This window comes from Carassius gibelio, chromosome B7 (genome assembly GCF_023724105.1).
Source record: "Carassius gibelio isolate Cgi1373 ecotype wild population from Czech Republic chromosome B7, carGib1.2-hapl.c, whole genome shotgun sequence".
In the NCBI taxonomy this organism is placed as follows: Eukaryota; Metazoa; Chordata; class Actinopteri; order Cypriniformes; family Cyprinidae; genus Carassius; species Carassius gibelio.
The window spans coordinates 5,769,661-5,791,021 of NC_068402.1; the positions used below are offsets into that span (position 1 = coordinate 5,769,661).

The 21,361-nt window shown below is 35.2% G+C and overlaps 2 protein-coding genes across 3 annotated transcripts; both read right to left on the reverse strand.

The window, feature by feature from the left end:
* Positions 1-569: 569 nt before the first annotated feature.
* slc16a13 (solute carrier family 16 member 13) lies at positions 570-8,395 on the reverse strand. Of its 2 annotated transcripts, XM_052561981.1 has the most exons (7): positions 8,276-8,395; positions 7,476-7,519; positions 5,262-5,503; positions 5,045-5,188; positions 4,709-4,965; positions 3,508-4,033; positions 570-2,752 (listed from the first exon to the last, which is right to left on the reverse strand). In XM_052561981.1, exons 3-7 carry the CDS (start codon positions 5,494-5,496, stop codon positions 2,496-2,498), a joined length of 1,419 nt encoding a protein of 472 aa, XP_052417941.1. In that variant the 5' UTR covers positions 5,497-5,503; positions 7,476-7,519; positions 8,276-8,395; the 3' UTR covers positions 570-2,495. The 2 variants fall into 2 exon arrangements, with proteins under 2 accessions (XP_052417941.1, XP_052417942.1); XM_052561982.1 differs by lacking the exon at positions 7,476-7,519 and having other exon boundaries at positions 8,276-8,378.
* Positions 8,396-12,117: 3,722 nt separating this feature from the next.
* Positions 12,118-19,171, reverse strand: bcl6b (BCL6B transcription repressor). Its single transcript, XM_052561119.1, has 12 exons — positions 18,656-19,171; positions 18,016-18,080; positions 17,575-17,797; positions 16,621-16,851; positions 15,782-15,928; positions 15,501-15,690; positions 15,169-15,392; positions 14,942-15,054; positions 14,728-14,856; positions 14,350-14,480; positions 13,598-13,735; positions 12,118-13,500 (listed from the first exon to the last, which is right to left on the reverse strand). Exons 3-12 carry the CDS (start codon positions 17,787-17,789, stop codon positions 13,351-13,353), a joined length of 1,668 nt encoding a protein of 555 aa, XP_052417079.1. The 5' UTR covers positions 17,790-17,797; positions 18,016-18,080; positions 18,656-19,171; the 3' UTR covers positions 12,118-13,350.
* Positions 19,172-21,361: the final 2,190 nt, after the last annotated feature.

Below are 21,361 nucleotides of genomic sequence, written 5' to 3' on the forward strand. Positions count from 1 at the left end.
ACACAGTAAATTGTTCAAAAAGTGGCAGTAAAGACATGTATGAGGTTACAAAATATTTCTATTTTAAACAAATGCTCTTCTCTTGAACTTTCTATTAATCAAATAATTCTGAAACAATGTGAAACTTCAGTTTCCAGAAAAATATTAAGCCGTTTTCAACATTGATAATAAGAAATGTTTCTTGAGCAACAAATATCAGAATGATTTCTGAAGGATCATGTGACACTGAAGATTGGAGTAATGATGCTAAAATACACAGGAATAAATTACATTTTACAATATATTCAAATAGAAAAAAAAAAAGTTTTTTTTTTTTTCAAATTATGATATTTCACACAATAACTTTTTGGTAAGCATAAGATACTTGTTGAAACCCTTTTTTTTTAAGAAACCTAACATATCAGTTATCTATATATTATATATATCCAGCTCAGTTCCATGTTCTTGTACTTCGGTCACAATATCTTAGTTTAAATTGTTTCATACCATAATTCTTCATGAGAAGATCATAATATTAGAATCTATGAAGAATATAAATATATATAACAAAAAAACAACAGCACAATAAGTACAGAAATAGCCTTTAATTCAATCACATTAAAACACAATTCTGTTTACCTAAAACACAGTTTTATACTATACCGTAGTAGTAAAACCCCTTTTGCCATGCTGTGCGCTTCTTGGAAAATTAAAACATAAACCACAAGATACAGGCTGGTAACCCGGTTAAAGATAAACGGTAAAACTACCTGACTGGCTCAGATGGCAAACTCCATTCAACCTTTTAATTAGATCAAAAGTCATCTTGCGCAGTGTATTTCCACAGCTATAAAGTTCAAAGGACCAGATGATGAAATATAGTTAAATGTTACTGCCTCCAAAGCTAATGAACTTAAAATATGACTTAACTGATCCAAATTCATCCAAATCTCACTTCTCATACGATACAAGCATATTGAGGTCAATAAGAGCATGTATAATTGCATTAATACAAGTGCTTGCTTTGAAGACAACTGTGTGTAAAGGCAGTGCTGTTAATCTCACAGCAAAAAGGGCCTCTCGCATGAGAAAACAAAGTCCAGCTGCGCTGAGCTCATTGACTATGAAGATTAAGGCTCACGTGTTTGGTTTTATGAGAAGTGTATCTTTAAAACAGCATTAGTGACTCATTAGTATTCAAGGTTTTCCCATGGGAAGTACATATTAGACAATGTTTAAATGAACCTACACCAGTTTGTGCACCTCTCGCACTAAGTTAATGATTTCTGAGTGAATCTGTTTATGTCAGCAACCTCTGTTATAAATATAAGTCAATATTCACTCTGAAACCTGCATCTTAAAGATCACAATAAAAGCCCTTCATGTTGAGCAAGATTTCCATCATACGATATTTATAAAGTATCAATGTTATACACAAATCACATGGTCCAGTTTGTCCCTGAAAGGACAACATTAAAATGCCATGTCTCTGACAATGATAGGAACATTAATAACATAATGTGATCATCATATTCCTCCATATGAACCTCAAGAACAGTCCAGCTGTAATCAAGGTAAGGTACAGCAAGTTGTGTGTCAAAAAGTGAAAGAAAAATGCTCTATGTGAGGAGTAGCATTGTGTTAGCATTTAGCTTGCCTTCCTGCTTTGTATACTGTACTAAAGTAGCCTCCAGCACTAAACTTCCTGGCAAAAGAAAATGTTTTACCCTCATTTTAGCTTTTGCTTGATGTGACAACAGATATGTGATGCTGACTATGCAGTTAAAAGCTTTTCTGTAATCTAGAAAACTCTTGATAGCAGCCTTCATGTTTTACTAGTCATGAATACAAAATGCTCCTCAGTAACTTGTGATTAACAAAAACCACAAGCATCAGTGTTTCCACCAAACCCTGAAGCTGTATTTGTGCATCATAATTAAATTCCTGTCAGGGGAAGCCGGAGGTGAAGTGCTTCACATTGATTTACAATACAAAAAAATTGTATTAATAGGCTACTTTAATAACAATCAAATAAAATAAATAGTATATTACTATATATATATATATATAAGGAATGGTTAAACAATTCAGATTTAAAATTAAGACCGATTTGTTTTAAACTTTATACAAGCCAGGCTAAATTTGAGCTGTAAACTGACTGTTGCTTTTCAAACTCTCTCAAAACTTAGGACTTCCATCAAATTGATTGTCTTGATATTAGGCAAAAAGCATAATAGCAAATTTCACATAATTATTCTTTGGCATGGAGGACATTTCACTAACTGAAATTACCCACAAAACGTTTTACTGCAAAATGTGGTACAAAACCATCCAGTGCAATATGATTTGTGATTTCAATGCCAATAGTTGCCTATATCCTGTTTAGGATGCAAAACATCCTTCTAAAATCAAAGAAAATCAAAATATTTTTTCCTAAATTAGTATGTGCATCATTTCTGAGGTATTTCTTCTCGTTCTTGCACTAGATGTGTAACGTCACTCTTCCAACACACCTTTTACTCCTTATCCGAGTAGGGTATATCATCCAAGGGACAGAGTATCTCAGGAACAGAATTTGAGGACAGAGTTTGTTTGAGAAGTCCATCTTCAATGGATTCATCCTGAGACTTCTTCTGTGAAGGTGATGGGGGTGGAGGGGCCGTACAAGACCAGAAATAGGGAAGAGTCATTGTAACGAACGTACCTAACACGAGGAAACTTCCAGCAGCGATAAAAGATACCGTGTACATCCCAGTATAGTCCTTCAGCCAGCCTGGGAGGAAAAAATGGAGATTGAACAATTATTTGGAGGAGTTTATATTAGTTGCTCACTAATGGATCCACTGCAGTGAATGGGTGCCGAACAGTGTCCAAACAGCTGATAAAAACATCACAATAATCCATAAGCATCCATACAACTCCAGTCCATCAATTAACGTCTTGTGAAGTGAAAAGCTCTCGGTTCATAACAAATCCATCTTTAAGGCATTTTAACTTAAAAACGTCATTTCTGGCTAAAATATGAGTCCAAAATCCATAATGATGACTCCTCCAGAAATCCCATCCACTGTTGTCCACTCACATCAAAATTTACCAACATGTTTGTTTAGAAATGTTTATAACTGTTTGCTTGACAAGATCATTCTTCACTGAAGAGAGCAATGTTATGGACAGAGGACTCCTATTTTAGTCGAAAGCAACAGTTTTAGGATTCACATGTGTTAACGTTGGATTTGTTTTTCGTACAAACCTGCAGCTTTTCACTTAGGACAAATTGTAGTCATAGTGGATTACTGTGATGATTTTATAAGCTGTTTGGGCTCTCATTCTGACGGCACCCATTCACTACAAAGGATTCATTGGTGAGCAAGTAATGCAGTGCTTAATTTCTCCAAATTCATTTGATGAAGAAACAAGCTTATCTACATCTTGGATGGCATGAGGGCGATTACATATTCAGCAGATTTTCATTTTTGGGTGAACTCTTCCTTTAAATAAAACTATTGTGATGATCTCATGAGCTCCTACCAGACAGTGGTGCTCCCAGCAGCCCTCCGATGCTCTCTATGAGCTGCAGCAAACCAAGGGCTCCCAGCATTCGCTCCATGCCTACGATTTCCGGCACCACCGCAAACGCCAGTGGCGTCATCGCTCCTGCGCAAAACCCATAGACCACACTGACAACCAACAGTCCCGAATAAACCACGGCTACAGGAATGAGCATCAGAGAGAGCCCCAGTAACCCAGTCCAAACCACCAGCATGTGCTGCATCCGCATTCTGCCCAGGTCCGAGAACCAGCCGGAGGCTACGCGGCCCACGATGTCTGCCACACCAGTCACAGAGATCACAAAGGCTGCCTGGTACTCAGTAAAACCAATGTGACGGCTGTGGGCGACCAGATGAACGTAAGGGATGAAGTAGCCGGCATTGAATAAGGTGATGGCCATGGAATATGTGAGGAACCCTCGGTGTGAAAGCAGAGAGATCTCAAAGCCCTCGTAGATACGGGACAACAAAGAAGAACATTTGTTGAGCTTGGATGCGTTTTCAGCCTGAGAACGGCACAAAAAGAAACAAGCCAACTTAACATATATTCTATATATGCTAATCTGCAGAAAAATCATTATAATACATTTATTTAAATATAAATGTGCTGAATTGTATCAATTCTATATATATATATAAATATATATATATTAATCATCAATTGTTAAAAACATTAATATTTAAATTAATTGAACTATTATAAATATTTATTTATTAAAATAAATTCAAGAAAAATTCAAACGTTTTGGGTCCACAAGTTTTTGAAAAAAGGTATTTTATGCTCACCAAAAATACATTTATTAGATTCGAAATCTAAAGAGACTGTTGCTAAGTTGTGGTGTCCTATTAATTCAAAATAAAATTTTAACATTTTAAAATGTAATTTATTCTTGTGATGAAAAAACGTTGATGTGAAATATATATTTTAGGACATTATAAATGTTTTACACTCACTTTTTTTCACTACAAAATAATGCTTCCTAGATAAACAGTTTTTCTGCTTAATATTTTGGGGGAAATATTTTTCAGTATTCTTTAATGAACTGTAAGTTCAAAACAACAGCATTTATTTAAAGTATAAATATTTTGTAACATTATAAATGTCATTTTCAGTAACTTTTTATCAATTTAAAACACCTCTGCTGAATAAAAGTATTAATTATACATCTCAAAACACATACCTTCACCACAACTTTTGGTGTCCCTAGAGGCCGAATGAGAGCTCCACAAGCAATCATGTTGAAGCTGAGGCCTCCGAGGACAAGCAAGGCCCCGCGCCAAGCATAGGCTTCTACTAGATACTGAAAAAGTGGAGAGAATGCAAAAGAGGCAAGTCCGACGCCTGTGAAGCCCAGGCCCATGGCTAGAGACCTCCGCAAGGTGAAGTACTGCATCACTGACGCAACGGTAGGAGTGAAGATCAGCGCCCAGCCTAAACCTAACAGAGATAATCACAGAGTAAAAACTGAATCCTGACATTGGTGAATATTAAATACACTCTCTTCAAGAGCATCTACCTGAAATGAATCCCATGGTCAGGTAAAGATGTAAAAGAGATGTCGCCTGGGATGCCAGAATAAATCCCAGGCCTGAGAGGAATCCTCCCATCATAACAACCGGACGAGCTCCATATACGTTAGATGCGGCTGCACTTATTGGACCTGCAGGCAGGCGTATGTAATCAGCTGAACGCTGAAGCCAAACTGTGTTGTTTGCATGAAGGAGTGAACTTACTCATTAGCTGTTGCATGGCCAAGCCAATGGATGTTATCCAAGACACCGCCTGGGCACTCTCACCAAAGTACTGCACAAACTCCACAAAAAAGACACCCAGACTGCGGATAAGCCCGAACACCAGCGCAGAAGACACGAAAAGAGACCCCACCACCACCCAGCCCCAACCCCCATCAGGTGCCACCATCTGTGGGGACGACTGCTGCTCTTCCGGTGTCTTTTGGGGCTTCTCCATGATTGCACTGAAGAGACAGATTACACAAAAGTTCACGCAAAAATGAAACCTGACTCAGGCCATGTAAGATGTGGATGAGTTTGTCTCTTAATGGGAACAGATTTGGAGAAATTTAGCATTAAATCACTTGATCACCTACTCTGCAGCGAATGGGTGCCGTCAGAATGAGAGTGCAAAAACACAACAATACAAAAATAATCCATGTCCATCAATTTACATATTGTAAAGTAAAAAGCTGTATATTTTTAAGAAACAAATCCATCAAGACATATTTAATTTCTGGTACTTCTAAAATACCAATCCATCATTAAAAAAGTCAGTTCCCTGTTATCCTCTTGATCTGTGCATATATCTCTCCTGATTCAGAGAAGATTATATTTTTGACTGGAGAAAGCAATATTATGGATAGAGGACTCTTATTTAGCTGGGGTCAATGTTTTAAAGTTAAAACACCTTTATGAGAGATTTTTAACTTTACAAAACATTAATTGATGGACTGGAGTCGTGTGAATTATTGTGATGTTTGCGTTTAGACAAGTGATGTAATGACACAGTTCTCTAAATCTATTCTGATGAAGAAAGAAATTCAAATATTTCTTAGATGGCCTAAATGTGAGTACATTTTCATATTCCTTTATGAGAAGACTAGAGCAAGTATATACCCATAATCCTTAACTGCGTCATAGACAACATTAAAACACTGTCAACAAATCAATAAAAGTAATTTGGTTGCTTCTTGTTTTTTTTTAAACCCCATTTACTATACTACATAGGGCTCCGTTTCTTGACAAATAACTGGTCTCGGTCATACTCTTCATGGTCTCTTTAACATTACCTTGAAACTAAACACATCTGTTCATTCTGCGTCACAGAGCTGTTAAACACTTACCAGTTTCAATTCTACAACTAAGATGATTTATATTCATTGAACAGTTAGGTGTCCTTTAGCACACACTCACACACCACTATGTTATTTTGAAGAAGTAAAGTCTTTTAATTTAGTCCTAAAACAAAATGTTGAACACGAGTTGATCTTGAGGTGGACTCTGAACTGTCATTTCCAGTAGTCTGAAAAACTGAACCAATCAAAATCTGATCACTCAGGTCATCCGCTGGGTCATCAATAAATGTTTTTATTTTTTCTCAGAAGGTGTTAACTTTAACATCAAAACATCGGTAGAAAGAGAATGTACTGTTAACAAATGCATTTAAACATAAATGTTTATTTAATATGACAAGCTTCCAAAAAAAACTGTACTGAACTATTCTATATAAAGAAAAATAATATATTAAAATACAAATTATATTTTAATTCACTAATTAGAATACAGCTGCCTCAAAAGCACATATGTATTACTATAATGCTATAATAGAAATATACTGTAAAAAATATCAGTGAACGTACTTTTATGTTTCATTTTGATATAGGCCTATTGAGCATATTGTTGACCTCACCACTTGCTAGTGTATATAGAGGCTTTAATTTTATATTTGGATGATACTTTGTGGGATGTGCATCATAAAGATGGAAAGATAAACATTGTTTTGTAGAACCATGTATAATCACAACCAAACTAATTAAAACTGTTCATGTGGCAGGGGACTTTGTGAATGCTCTTTTCCTCAAATAATTAGTATATTTTACAAAATAATAATAATAATAACGATATGCCAACTGCCCTAAATATAATTTTCTCCACTAATTAAGCTTCATACATATTTATGCATGTATATGCATGTAAATGATACATATTTTACTTAATAAGAAAAATATTTCTTATTAACAGATATTTAATTTAGCAATGTTCAAACTTTTCTACTAAAATGTTTACAGTTATGCTGTAATTTTCTTGACACAACCAAAGAAGAACAGTCGATTTTAAATGTTGAATGTGCACCTATACCATAAATATGCAAAATAAAAAGGAATAACAAGCATAACTGCTAAAATAAAATAAAAACTAGCATGATACTCCTACCTTTTGCCCAATTTCCTCTGCCTTTCGGACGAAACAGGCACCTCCTGTCCATGCAACACATCATTACATAACCAGTGTGTTTTTACAGGTGCTTATAATATAATATTTGAAGACTTATGAAAATATTTTCAGATGTTAATTTGTGGTTGTACACATTTGAAAACTTTACACAAAATATATGTACATTTAAATGATTTAAAATATTTTCTTTTGTAGCTTGATGTTAAATTTCAATGTTAAAATAGTTATCAAACGGTCAACATACTAGATTTAACAACAATTAATAACAATTATATGGTACTGTAAAAAAAAAAAAAAAAAAGGTCACAGGTAAAACGATGTCCAATGAAAATCAGACATATGGCTCATAAATATTAATTACGTCACACGACATAGGATTAGAGAGCGTGAATAAATTAATATTCATGAAGTCAGGCTTGTTGTAGCAAACCCGTCTCGTTCCTGTCTGTTTAAATAATATTTTACACACGGTTACATTACAGTGACAATGACACGATTTAATCATGTATTAGTGGAATATAAGTAGCAACACAGACGCGAATAGCCTATATTTGTATCGTGGATGTACCGCACAAACACTGTCAGGAGATACGATGTTGTACAATGAAACACACAGCCTTTTAGACAAAACATTATGAAACGAACAAATGGAATGACATACAATATACGACTCCGAGTCTGTGAAAATACCATAAAATATTCCATGCAAGATGTAATTTGTTTGAAAATGCATTTGGAACAACGGTTAATGTTTCAGGAGGAGATCAGTAGTTACTTACCCATAACCCCCTCACCCTTTTTCCTGTCGAGTCATCATCAGGCCATTCGTTTCGTTTTAAATACTAGTGAGGTTACATTTGAACCGAGGCATCGGAGCTCGTGTCAAGAATAAATGGGCGTGCCACATGAAGCCTCGCTGGTTAACGTAGAAATCACGTGACCAATGTCAAACGGTATGGCAAGCCGTTTTAACAATTACTATACAGCGATAAAGGCTATGTAGATTACCATTACATTTTAAATATACTTTATTCTTATAAAAATACCTGAGATGGCTTGAAGAACACAGATAAAACCATATACAGTCGCAATCATTGTTTATTTTCTTCATGTTTCATCAGAAAAAGTCTATCTGCATGTTATTCAGCTATTAGTAGGGATGGGCAAATCAATCCTGAAGTATTGATATATCGATACTGATTGCGGGTATTAAAAGTATCGATACTCAAATCGATACTAAGGTGCTTTTATTTACCAGTGATTTTGTTTATTAAACAAAAATAATGGCTACAATACGCCTTAAATTGGATGAATAATGTTAGAAAATAATTGTATGGAAGGGATTTTCCTGCTCATCTGAACACACCCAAATGTTGCAAGGCAGAATCAATCAATTACAGAGAGCGTTCACTCACTTCTGACAGTGCATTTAAATAGAGCTGCATTTCCCAAGAGTAGCTTGTAATAAGAAAGCATTAATGTTTTTGGAAAAGGTAGCCCAGAACAATGCAGAAAAAATATAGGCTATATGATTGAGTTATTTCACAATAAACCTTTTGAAACTCAAAAACCTAATTTGAGTAAAAATAGCAAAAATAATTAAGAATTTTAAGGTAAACATTTGCAAATTCTTACGTTTTCCTCCAGTGTAAACAAATGTACATTTTGTATTTTTCTTGCAGCTATATTTATTATTGTATTTATACTTAAATACTCAGTTTTGTATTTTATAGTATAATAGAGATATTACAAAAGTAAAATTCCTTATTTTGTTTAATGTTTTTATTTAGAAATAATAACTATATCACTATGGACCCGGACCTATATATCAAGCATGGATGGACATCTGATGCAATAGCAAAAAAATTATCTTGATATTTTATGAACAATTACATAAGAATAAAATAAATCATATTTTGTTTCCTTTTGAAACTTAAAAGGGATCAATTTGAGCAGATGATCTGACAATCGCTGTCAGAGCGCACTTCCACAGTACATTCAGCATCTGCATCACATTCATTATCTCAACCATATTCTCAAAACTATAGTTTTCAATTACTTCATATTCAATATTTTGATCACTGGCAGCTTATTCACATTTATATTTCACTGCATATAGTAATTGCTCTGCATTAAAGCCATTCACATTTTTTATTAATGATATGATATTTGCTGTTTTTACTGGAGGAAAAATAACAGATAATAAAACTGGCGTCTTATCGCCATCCTGCCACCAGAGGTCACTCGATGACAAACAAACATATTAGGCTACTGTTTACAAAATTACAGTGTTTACAAATAATTGTTTATTTTTGTTAAGTCCAAGTCCAAGTAATCATGAAGACAAGACAGTTTCTCACTTCTTCAAGGTTTATTCAAAACTTAAAGCAATACAACTACAGCACCATCTCCTGACAAGTACATAGACACAACAATTTTCTATTTGGTTTCCTCAACAAAGGACATCCATCTCCTTGTTTCAGTTTCCTGTTTAATCTCTCTCCTATATGTTGCTGGCTCATTAATATTCAATGTACGATTACCATACTGGGCTGAAATGCAAATTTAAAAAGTACTAGTATCTTTTAAGTTCAGGATATCTCTGTTTTAAAAAGTTTCTAGCAACTAAAAAATAAGAACTAGTCCTATTTTTTCCTAGCAAGAAGGGTATAATTAAATACTAGTTAGTATTGGAATAAGCATTAGTATAATGATTAAGTACTAGTACCTAATGAATAAGCGGGCTGTAAATTCACAAAATACACTACTTTACGAATAAGTTTTGATTCTGACTTATTCAGTTACATTTTAGATACCCAGTCATACAAGTAATATGAAGAATACAAATTATTTCAGGAAAATTAAATATTTGTCATATGCAATTTCTTATGTGTACGTTACATCATATGGATATCCGTACTGGTATTAAATTTCACAGTTTAATAGGTAAATTAATTTAACAGAAACAGATATTCAACAAAAACACTCACAAAAGCACTCACAAGCTAGCTAGTTTTCATTTGTTTATGAGTATGTACAGTACTCCGGTCAGTTACAAACAGGGGTGCACTTTTTTTTTTTTTTTAGAGAACCTGGAGATTTGGTTTGGTCCTCACACTGAATATAGAGTGACCCATTAAATATAACTATAGAAATATGAATATTAATAATAGTTATAATATTATAGCACTTTATTTATTTCGTTTTTAAAATAAAATAATAAACTAAATAATAACGTGTGATAATATTATTAAAAATTAAAGGTAGGCCTAGTATTACATACAAATACAATTGTTATATAGTAAACTTAAAATAAAATGCTAATGTTTACTATTACTCTTAGTTTCCCTGTTTAAGAAGAATCACTTTATGTATTCCCCAATTGTAAAATCTGCATTTCAATTTAATCTTGATTGTTTTATTTTAATTCTATTCTGGTGGCATACAGAGCCACAATTATGAAATTTGTGCTAGTGTCCAAATATATATGGACCTAACTATATATGTAAACTATCGTTCAAAAGTTTGGGATCACAATGATTTTTAGTGTGTTTTAAAGGAGTTTCTTATGCTCATCAAGGCTGTATTTGTTTGATCAATAATACAGGAAAAACAGTAATATTGTGAAATATTATTACGATCTAAAATTATATTTATTTCTTTGATGCAAAGTTGAATTTTCATCATCGTTACTCTCGTCTTCAGTGTCACAAGATCCTTCAGAAATTATTCTAATATGCTGATTTATTATCAGTTTACTGTATATTTGATCAAATAAATGGAGCCTTGATGATCATAAGCGACATCTTTAAAAAAACATTAAGTCTTACTGATCCCAAACTTTTGAATGGAAGTGTATATGTCACATGGAGATTGTCTTATGGTATTTTAACTAGATCACAGCATATATATATAAAACTTGATACTTTGTGAGTTGTGATCTAGTTAAAATGCCACACAACGATCTCCACCTGCCACACGTTTGCCTTCAGCTGTGAGCATGTTTGATCATCCATAAAATAAGAAACAGTGGGTGGTGCTCCTATAGGTCAAACTAAGAGGAAAACTTCCAAACATAAGGACAAACAGGTAGTGAGTGCATGGGGCCAGTTTTTGTCTAACACCGGAAACAGGTGCCAGCTGCTCCATTGTTCCTATTCCAGCACCACCCATAGAGAAGCTGAGACACTTTAGGGTGAGACGGGTCTAAGTTGTGAGCTAATCAGAGGAAGGAAGGGTTAAGAGGTGAAATCTTTGTTCTTCTGGGCTCCAAGAATCAGAAATTGAAGTTAGATGTGAAACATTTAAGTTTACTAGTAAGTGTCTTGATTGACTACTTTTAGGTTTAACTACTTCCATAATTATCTTCCCACTGTTCTTGTGATTTTTAAGAATCAGGATTCCATGAGAACAGCTGACCGAGGTATTTATAGTTAACTAAAACTAAAACCTAAAACAAAACAAAAAAGTTCAAATGTTTAACTGAAATAAAAAAGAATTAAAAACTGTATAAACTCATTTAAAAAATCAACACACAACAACTAACACTTCAAAATTAAAACTATTATTAAAATAATCATAATACTACACTATAGCACTGTAACAGACACACACACAATAATGAGAAATTACTTTAACTTTTAATTTATATAAAATAGGTCTTGTCTTTGTCCAGCAAAAGAGCGCAACATAGTATTGTTGACATCATTGTCCTCATCATCATAATCATCAATCTTTACATGTATATTAGTTTGACTAGTCCTCAACCTGCTTGGACTCTCAGCAACTATAATACACCATAAAAATCAAGAAATGGTTTCTCAAACATAAGTATCATTAAAAAGATAGACAGAGAGGCTAGTCCTCTATGCATTTTCTTATTGTTACTTAAATAGGCTCCAGGCCTTTTAAATTAGTACGCTTACATACTGAATAACTGGTAAATAAACAACTAAGAGGTTATATTTGAGCTTTTCCATTCTGCGTGTTCTGTTATCTTCTTAAATACGAAACAAAATATAGTACAAACACCAGAAAGCATCCAAAAACAAATAAGAGCAATACTTTTGGGCAAAACAAACAAACAAAACAAAATAAATAAATAAAATTACATCATATTAATTTTTAAAAACCATACAAACGTATCTTTTATCTGTTCCTTCTCAAACATGCTTAATTCCTTCTTTACACTTCCTTGCTACATCTATCTTTCTTTCATAATCTTTCCCACTTTCTCCCATATGTCTAAACATTTTTACCTTCATTCAACTCCTACACCTTAAATCTGAACTCACACTAATTCACACTCTGCCACAAACCATCTTTGTCTTAACAGCAAACAAAAAATAAATAAATAAAAACACATTGAATTCCCTATCAATTAAAGTATTTTCAAATAACATGTTTTTACTCTCTTAAGCCCTATTTGGATGATAATTGTTTAGCATCTTGTCATAACACTCTCACATTCCCCAAGAAAAACAATTACCATCTGAATTGGGCCGTATATAGATTACAACAATGATTTTCACCATTTTTCCTGGCACAGAACAATTTTTTAGAGCAACAAAATAACTGATTTAATAGCATGAGGAAAATAAAGTATGCAAAGCAAAATATATAAAAAATATTTTAACAAATAATAAAGGTAATAGTCAGCACATCTAGCGCAGGAGTACTGCATTCTTGGAAGACTGTATTCATGGGTACATTTATAGTTAAGCTGTCCTCGAATGCAGCACTCCACCTCTTTAAACTCTTTGCGATACTCTTTTATAGATCCATCAATCTTCAGCCTAAATCTTCAGTTTAGATCTTGACCTATCTGCAGAGAGAGCATATAGCAACAGTGCCCTTAGCAAGCTTGTAGCAGGGTGGGTCCAGGTTGGTAGGGGTCTGCCAGAACCTTGTAGCGGATCTTGGTGTTGGTGATTGCGCCGTGTTTCTGTCTCAGGTGAAGCCTCAGCTGGCTCTTATGACGGAAGTGCAGGTGACATTTCTCACACTGGAAGAAAAGGTTAGAGCAGCGAGTGAGATTGCAACATCACTTTGCAGTATGGAGGTATGCATATATTGTACATATTTGTTCTAATATGACTGACGCTGTAAGGCTTCTCTCCAGTGTGGATGCGCAGGTGGCTCTTCAGCGTCTGCAGGTGGCGGAAACGGGTTCCGCAGGTGTTACATGGGTACGGCTTTTCCCCAGTGTGGATCAGAACATGGGCACGCAGGTGAGCCACCTACAACACACATACACACATTTTACAAGAATATGATATTAGTTGATCTCTTTTTATTAATGCCTTTCGACAAGGAAAAAGGAAAAATCTATTGAGATTTATATATCATCTGAAAGCTGAAGAAAAATAAGCTTTCCATTGATGTTTAATAGGATCAGACAATATTTGGCAGAGATACAACTATTTGAAAATCTGGAATCTGAGGGTGCAAAAAACTACAAACTTAGAAAATCACATTTGAAGTTGTCCAAATGAATTCTTAGCAATGCATATTACTAATCAAAAATTAAGTTTTGATATGTTTACGGTTGGAAATTTACAAAATATCTTAATGGAACATGATTTTTACTTAATATCCTAATGATTTTTGGCATAAAATAAAATGTAAAATAATTTTGACCCATGCAATGTATTTTTGTCTATTGTTAAGAATATACCCCAGTCACTTAAGACTGGTTTTGTGGTCCAGGGTCACATATATGTGTGCACGTGTGTATTTCATATATATATATATATATATATATATATATATATATATATATATATATATATATATATATATATATGAAACCCTCTGCACCTACATTTACTAATGCGACTCTGTGCAGATGTACCTGGACAAATCTGGCTCCGCATGTGTCGCAGCGGTAGGGCTTTTCTCCAGAGTGGATGCGGGAATGAGTTTTTAAATTGGCAGGCCGGTTAAACTGTGCTCCACACACATTACAGTGGTAAGGCTTGTCTCCTGAGTCAGCGGAAGCATGAAAGAGTGAAATCAATGAGAAAGAGGTAGAACTAGTAATAATAAAATGTTCATTGATTTACAATTATAAGATAATTGAACTTGTACATTTGTAATTACAGTCTAATTTATTTTAATTTCATATAGTTCCTTTAAAAGAACCGTCTCAAAGGGTTTCACATTATAAAAACAATAATACAAACATATACAGGTACATGAAACTACATTAAAAAATACTCAGCAGCCTCACCTGAGCGGGGAGATTTTGTGTTTATGGCTTGATTTCCATTGTAACTGAACTGTGTAGAGAGGTTCTCAAACTTGATTGGGTGTTGGCCCAGTAAATGACTCTGATTGGAAATATAAGGACTGCAGAGACCTGTTAAAAATGAAGAGGATAAGATCAGTCTGTGTATTTTTGTAAGCACATCTATTCATTGTAAAGCCAAGAGATGTTCACTCACCTTTATCCTCACTGATCAAAAGGGGCAGGGGCTGCAAACTGCTGTCCACAACATGATGGGGACTAAGATATATTTTTTGCTGTGATATGTTATATGGAAGAGACAAGGTTTTCCTAGAGGAAACAGAACGTTGCGTTGAAAATGTAGTTTCTTCCTTAATAACGATATATTATTAAACCATTACATCAGAAGTTCTTTAATCAACTAAGTGAAAAGGGCCTATAAACCTATTATTCAGTCCAGGCTCCTCCCCTGTCTGAATGATATTTGTTGTTTTAGAGGAGACTTCCATCCTATCATTGTCAAAGGGGGCGTGACTCTGTGTTTGCCGCTCTTCTTCAGGCCCCTCCTCCTTTATAGGTGTGGCACACAGAGGGTTGAGGACAATATACTTGTACTTCTTCCAGTTACAGGCCTTCGGGTCAGGAGTAGGCTTGGATTCAGATCGCTTCTATATGGAAGAAATATTGGAATTAGTGAAAACTAATTTATTTAGACTCAGCAAAACATTGAAGATTTTCAAACTTTTGAAAGGCAGAGTTCATATCAACACACACACCTTTATCTGGGGAGACAGACTGCAGCCGCTGGACTCAGCAGGTGAGTTGGGCTGCCCGCTGGAATGGGAAGGACTGTCTGGGGATGGTGTGGATGGGGATGCAGGTGAAGATCCCTCTATGGTCTGAGACTTAGGGATAGCAATCAGGCAAGTTTCTGGATCTGGCGACACAAAGCTCTCACTTGGAACCCTGTGGATACAGTAAATTAATTGTATGCCTTTTTAATAACATTTTATTGAGATAGGATTATTATTAGACCTTCCCGCCATAAGTCTTTTACCTGGCTCGGTCTGGGATGGGATCTTCTGCCTCAGCGGTAGGCCTGGAGGGGGAGGAGAAGATAGTGGGATGAGCAGGTGGTGACCTTCCACCGAGGGGTGCTCTGGAGGCTGGCTCCATCAAAGAAGGAGTCACAGAGATCCTTTCACTGCAGAGAAAAGAAAACACTTTCAGTCTGTACAGTACAGTCTTTTCAGAAGTTGGGTGTTCTGACACTTTAGGTGCAAATATTTATTTTAAAGTACTAATATGTACCCTTTATGGCTACATAAAATACAAAGATGTGCCTTTTAGCTTTTGTACATTAAGAAATAAAAAGGAATGTTTTCTGGCAAGGTTCTCTCAAAGTTCTGAACCAACATTCTTCCAGTAACATTAATAGAATGTTTGTTCAGAGTTATCTGGTCTTTAATAACATTATCAAATGGTAGCAAAAAAACAACAACATTTATTTACAGTTTATGGATGTTTTACGGAAATATTTTAGTTGGACAATTTAAACGTTACAACTTATAAGTTTCAGGCAGTTCAGAGATCATTCGAAAAGCTTAGATGTCTGCTAAACGATAAAATGGAACATTCCCATAATGTTGTGTCAAACGTTCTCTAAACGTTTAAACACTGTACTTTTTGAACGTCCAGAAAACATTCTCAAAAGCATTCTTAATAGACAACGTTCCTAGAAAAACACATTTTTGTTAGCTGGGAAGTCACTATATCTGCTTATTTGCATAAATATTGAGCTCTTTTCAGATTTGTAGCATTATGTATTTGGTGTCGCCAGAGATAGTTTTGACTGCAGTGTTCTGCTACCCCCTCTGCTTTGGTCTTCATTCTCACCTGTGAATAAATGCTCGGCAGGTGTCAGCCACATGCTCCATCTGCAGATAGGTGGCAGCTGCGAGCACGCCAGTTACCGTCCGGGGCGTGAGAGGGAGGCAGGAGGTGTACATGAAGTCCAGCAGCAGGGACACGCTGCCTGCGTCCAGCCCCTCGGGCAGAGTGAGAGAAAACCCCTGCTCACCGCCAGCACCGGCCGCTCGACGAGAGAAGAGAGTGTAGAAGAATCCGCTGTGGAAAACACGTTATTAAGGTGCAAGAAAGGGAAACAAATGCATTGCAAAAATGTTTTGTCTTGTTTCAAATAAAAATATCTTAAAAAAGTCTTAAATAAAATGGATTTAATTAATAAGCAAAATGACATGATATATTTAGTCTTGTTTCCAGAAGAAGAAGAAAAATAAATTAAGTGCATTTTGCTTAAAATAAGTTACTCTTGTTAAGAATATTTTGCTAACCCCACTGGCAAATAATCTTACTTAGTTTAAGAAAAATGCACTTAACTAATTTTTCCCCCTGGAAACAAGGCTTAATATTTTAAGTCATTATGCTTATAAATGCATCTTAATTTAAGAAATCTTAGATATTTTGACTATAGAAACAATACAAAAATACTAAGATAAGCCTTTTATTACAGTGTGAATTTTTATTTAAACAAACAAACAAACAAAAAAACATTTAAAAAAGATCTTAAAAAGACAGACAAAGTTTCAACAGACTATAAACTCTAAAAACAAACAAAAGAATTACATCTACTGTGATACAATACACTTGTGAGACAAAAGATGTGCCGCAGGCGGAATATGATCTCATGCAGAAGTGAGCTAATGTCTTCAGACAAAAACAAATCTTGGCACAAACAGGAAAACGGGCTGAGGGGGGCAGGAAAGTAGAAATGAGGGAGGGTGGGAGAAAATAAATGACTGTACATCATGGCACTCCCTGTTGACCAACCTGCATGCGATGAGCACGGCGCAGTGGGCACGCAGCCTGGCAGTGCCCACAAGCAGCGTGGCATCTGTAAGGATGTCCCGATGCCGCAGTTCATTTAAGTTCAGCAACACATCGTTGGAGTGACGGGTGAACTCCTTAATGTAGCCTTTCACCTCCATCACATGGGCAGCTGCACTGTGCTCGGAGGAGCTTCGGTATCCCTCTTCCATTTGCATTAATTGTTCTGTTTGATAAAGGATATATGCATTGATATTTATAAATAATATTATAATTTTAATATGTATATTTTCAAAAAAATTGCAATCTGTGTATTTATGAAATGTAAAAAAATATATAAACCACATTTTTAATGAAGTTAATTAAATAACAATTTAGTCTAGTCACATGAATTATGGTCCTGCAAAGCTTTATCAGAAAATACATTTACAAATAACACAATACCTGACAAGGATGATAAAATGAGATTCAAAAGTGTCTTTTTGGGGAGGCCAGCTCCCTACTCGTACCTGCCATAAAAAAATAAAAATAATAAAAATAAAATAAAAAACATGCATAACTTAAAGTAAAACATCTTTAAAATAAAATACAATTTTCTAAATAACATCACTGATACAACAGCTTCACAACTGCAGGTGTCAGAAGCATTCTGCAAAACTAAAATATCATATACAGTATAATTGTGATGCATTAGTCCAGTTATTAGCTAAATGTCTAATGGGGACAGTAAAGCTTTATAAAAAATATTTTTCATAAAATTACTGAATTCCACAACACCTTTTAGCAAATGCATTGTAAAAAATATAACAGTGGAAAAATGACCATGTTGTCATTCATTCATCACATTTTGCCTGCAAAGGGCCTCCTCCTATAAAAACGACGAAACCTCATTCATAGCACCTTTTTAGCTGAGCAAGGATCCATCAAAGACACATTTTGCATGTGCTTTGAGCATGACAATCAAAAAGCATCACATTTTTGAAGAACTAAATGGAAATGTGAATTCATATGCTAAAAATCTAACTATTTGACTGCAAGAAAACATCTCTAAAAATGCATAAAAAAGATTTAATGGAAAACTCACCCCGACCAGCAGGGACGAGAACACACACCGCCTTGTTCTTACAGCTCCTCGCCTCTGATCCCAGCTGCACACACACGCTCTAACCTCCCTCACGCAAACGAGTCTCTGAAAAACTGACCAGTCTGACCTAGGAGAGAGTATCCTTTATAACACTGCACAGGAAGTCTCATTCAGTCAGGGTGTTTATTTCCTGTGTTAGTAGAAGCTGCCTTTTCACACTGCTCCTGGGTCAGTTTTGTGGCGATTATTATAATGACTGATGTCTGGATCTAGATGGTCTCTGATCAGGGGAAAAAACCCGAGCTGAATCCCCCTATGCTGCCCACGCGCTGGAAGCTCAGCGGGAAAAGGCTCCAGGCCCCTGTGTGTCAGTATTTATAGTTGTGCATTAGAGCTCTTTTGTGTTTAATGATGACAGGAAAGTGGGTAGATTGCTTTTTGATGCATGTTGCGTGTGTTTTGCATGGAAGTGAAGAATTCAGGGAATGTAGGTTTTGTTTGTTAGAGTGTGTAGGGTGTGTTGGCCTGCGTGGGCTTTTAAGTATTGTCAACGGGTCAGATGTCCTGTCAACACTGTCCAGGAGTTCAGCTAACCAAAGCAAATGTGCACGATCCAGTCTCTGTCCAGGGCAAGGGAAACGGCTTCAGAGGAAGTTTGTGCAAATACGTCAACTTTATCATAAGAATTCTTCTGACAAGCTTGGATTGAGTGGAGGGAGAGCAATGACAAGGCAAAATAAATTTGGGTCAAACTGTGCAATCCAGTGCTCCAGAATACATTTTGAAATTAATTTGGCAAGCTTAAAATAATAATTAATCATTTAAAAAATAATATTATCATTCTTTTTTTTTTCAACATTCAACTTACAGTAATTAATTACAGGTGTAATGACAAAATAATAATTTATATATCAACTATATCCAACAAAATTCTAACTTCTTAAACAGCTTTTTAGATAAATGTATACAATTATCTACATTGGTGGATGAAATGCTTAACCCCAAAAAAAAAGGAATATTAATCAGAATATAGGATTTCCATATCTCCCTGACTGTATAGCACAAATGTTGCATCAGAGTCTGAACTTAACTCAACGTAATCAACTCCAATACACAAAGGACACATTAGTAATCTAAGTAGGCCATCTGAAACGAGTCTAGAGAGTTAACTTCCTAAAAGTAATTTAGAATGGACTGATTGAACCAGGTTGTACTGTAAACATGGCCTAAACAAAGGGCATGACCTTAGTTCAGACCAAAGATACGCATCTGAGCCAATGCAGCCAGGTCAGCAGGTACGGCCAAATTATTAGGCTTCACCTGGCTCTCTCAAGGGTTGCCGGAAACCTCTGTCTGGCTTCCTGTGACAGGAGAGTGTGTGTGTGCTTCTGGAAGCTTGTTAAGGGCAATGAGCGGAAGGAAATAGGAGAGTTTAAAAAAAAAGTGATATGGGTGATACCCCTCTCTCACGATTGAAAAACAACTGAGCGACACCTAGAGAAATGCGGCCTGCAGATGTGCAGGAACTATGGAACACCCCCTCCGCTCCACAGCCTGCCCCCCTTAAGGCTTCCTGTGAGACACACACAGAGCCAGAGACGGGGATGAAACGCCTGCGCAGGACATCCGTCAATAAAGCAGGCAGGAGAATGAGACAGGGGATATGGGGGCCTGTGTAGGTCTCCAATAGCTCAAAAACAAGCGGAAAGTTACCTCACCTTCTTCACTCACGGTTCATGGAGAGTTTGGAGGGAAAACTTACCAGTGGGCATAAAGGCAGACAATTAAGTCTATATGCAATTTTGCACTTTAATACTTTAATAATTTTTTTTCATGCACAAGGCAATGATTGCTTTGACTTGCATGGCTATTGGGCTATAGATGTTTTAGTTTATTGCTATCAGCTGATATTTAATTGAGCATAGACAGTTACACTTTTAGATTACCTTTGAGATCATTGTATGCACAAATTTAATAACACTGAAGACTGGAATAATAGATGATCAAAATTAATGTAAATATAGCGTAACAATTATTTTCATTCGTAAAAACTTTTCACAATATTATTGTTTTTGGTGACCCATTAAAAAACTTTCTAATGTGCAAAACTTAAAAAAAATAATAATTATACAGCTAAATATTGTTCAGGTTTTAGTTCACTTTCCCATTATCCACCATGGCAATAGTTGCTTAGTAAGGCCAGAGATTATTTAGTTAATATTTTTTTACATTTTGATTGCCTAGCCATCATTGTATGTTTATGTTTAGAACGCTAATAATTGTAATAACATTGTTATAAAAAATGTAATCTTTAACATATCTCAAAACAAAAATCTATTTTCCACAATGGACATTATAATGCTGCGATGCCTAAATCCACTTGCAGCATTGAAAACGACTGATTTAAAACACTACAAATGAGCCACACGCTGATAGATAATGGCTAGTGAATGAATGAGCACAACCCTGTCAAACATTCAGATCATTTTATTAAAATCACAAGAAACATTCTGTATAATATTTTAGGCTATAATATATTGGTCATGTTTAGTATCTATAATACTGTTCAGAACATTTTTTTATATATAATGTACTTAAAATAAGGACTAAATCAATTCAGAATGAAAGTAACTAAAACCAAATGCATGCAAATTATTTGATATTTCTCTAATTTCAGTCAGTTTCTTATATTAAAAACAAATGGAT

Excerpts from the sequence above, each read along its gene's own strand:
- slc16a13 (XM_052561981.1), bottom strand. The coding sequence starts at position 5,496 with ATGGAGAAGCCCCAAAAGACACCGGAAGAGCAGCAGTCGTCCCCACAG. Across the intron at positions 5,189-5,261 it reads GGCCATGCAACAGCTAATGA|GTCCAATAAGTGCAGCCGCA; the intron begins GTAAGTTCACTC and ends GCCTGCCTGCAG. Across the intron at positions 2,753-3,507 it reads GCTGGGAGCACCACTGTCTG|GCTGGCTGAAGGACTATACT; the intron begins GTAGGAGCTCAT and ends TTTTCCTCCCAG.
- bcl6b (XM_052561119.1), bottom strand. The coding sequence starts at position 17,789 with ATGCAAATGGAAGAGGGATACCGAAGCTCCTCCGAGCACAGTGCAGCT. Across the intron at positions 15,691-15,781 it reads CCCATCCCAGACCGAGCCAG|GGTTCCAAGTGAGAGCTTTG; the intron begins GTAAAAGACTTA and ends CTGTATCCACAG. Across the intron at positions 15,393-15,500 it reads GTCTGTCTCCCCAGATAAAG|AAGCGATCTGAATCCAAGCC; the intron begins GTGTGTGTGTTG and ends TCTTCCATATAG.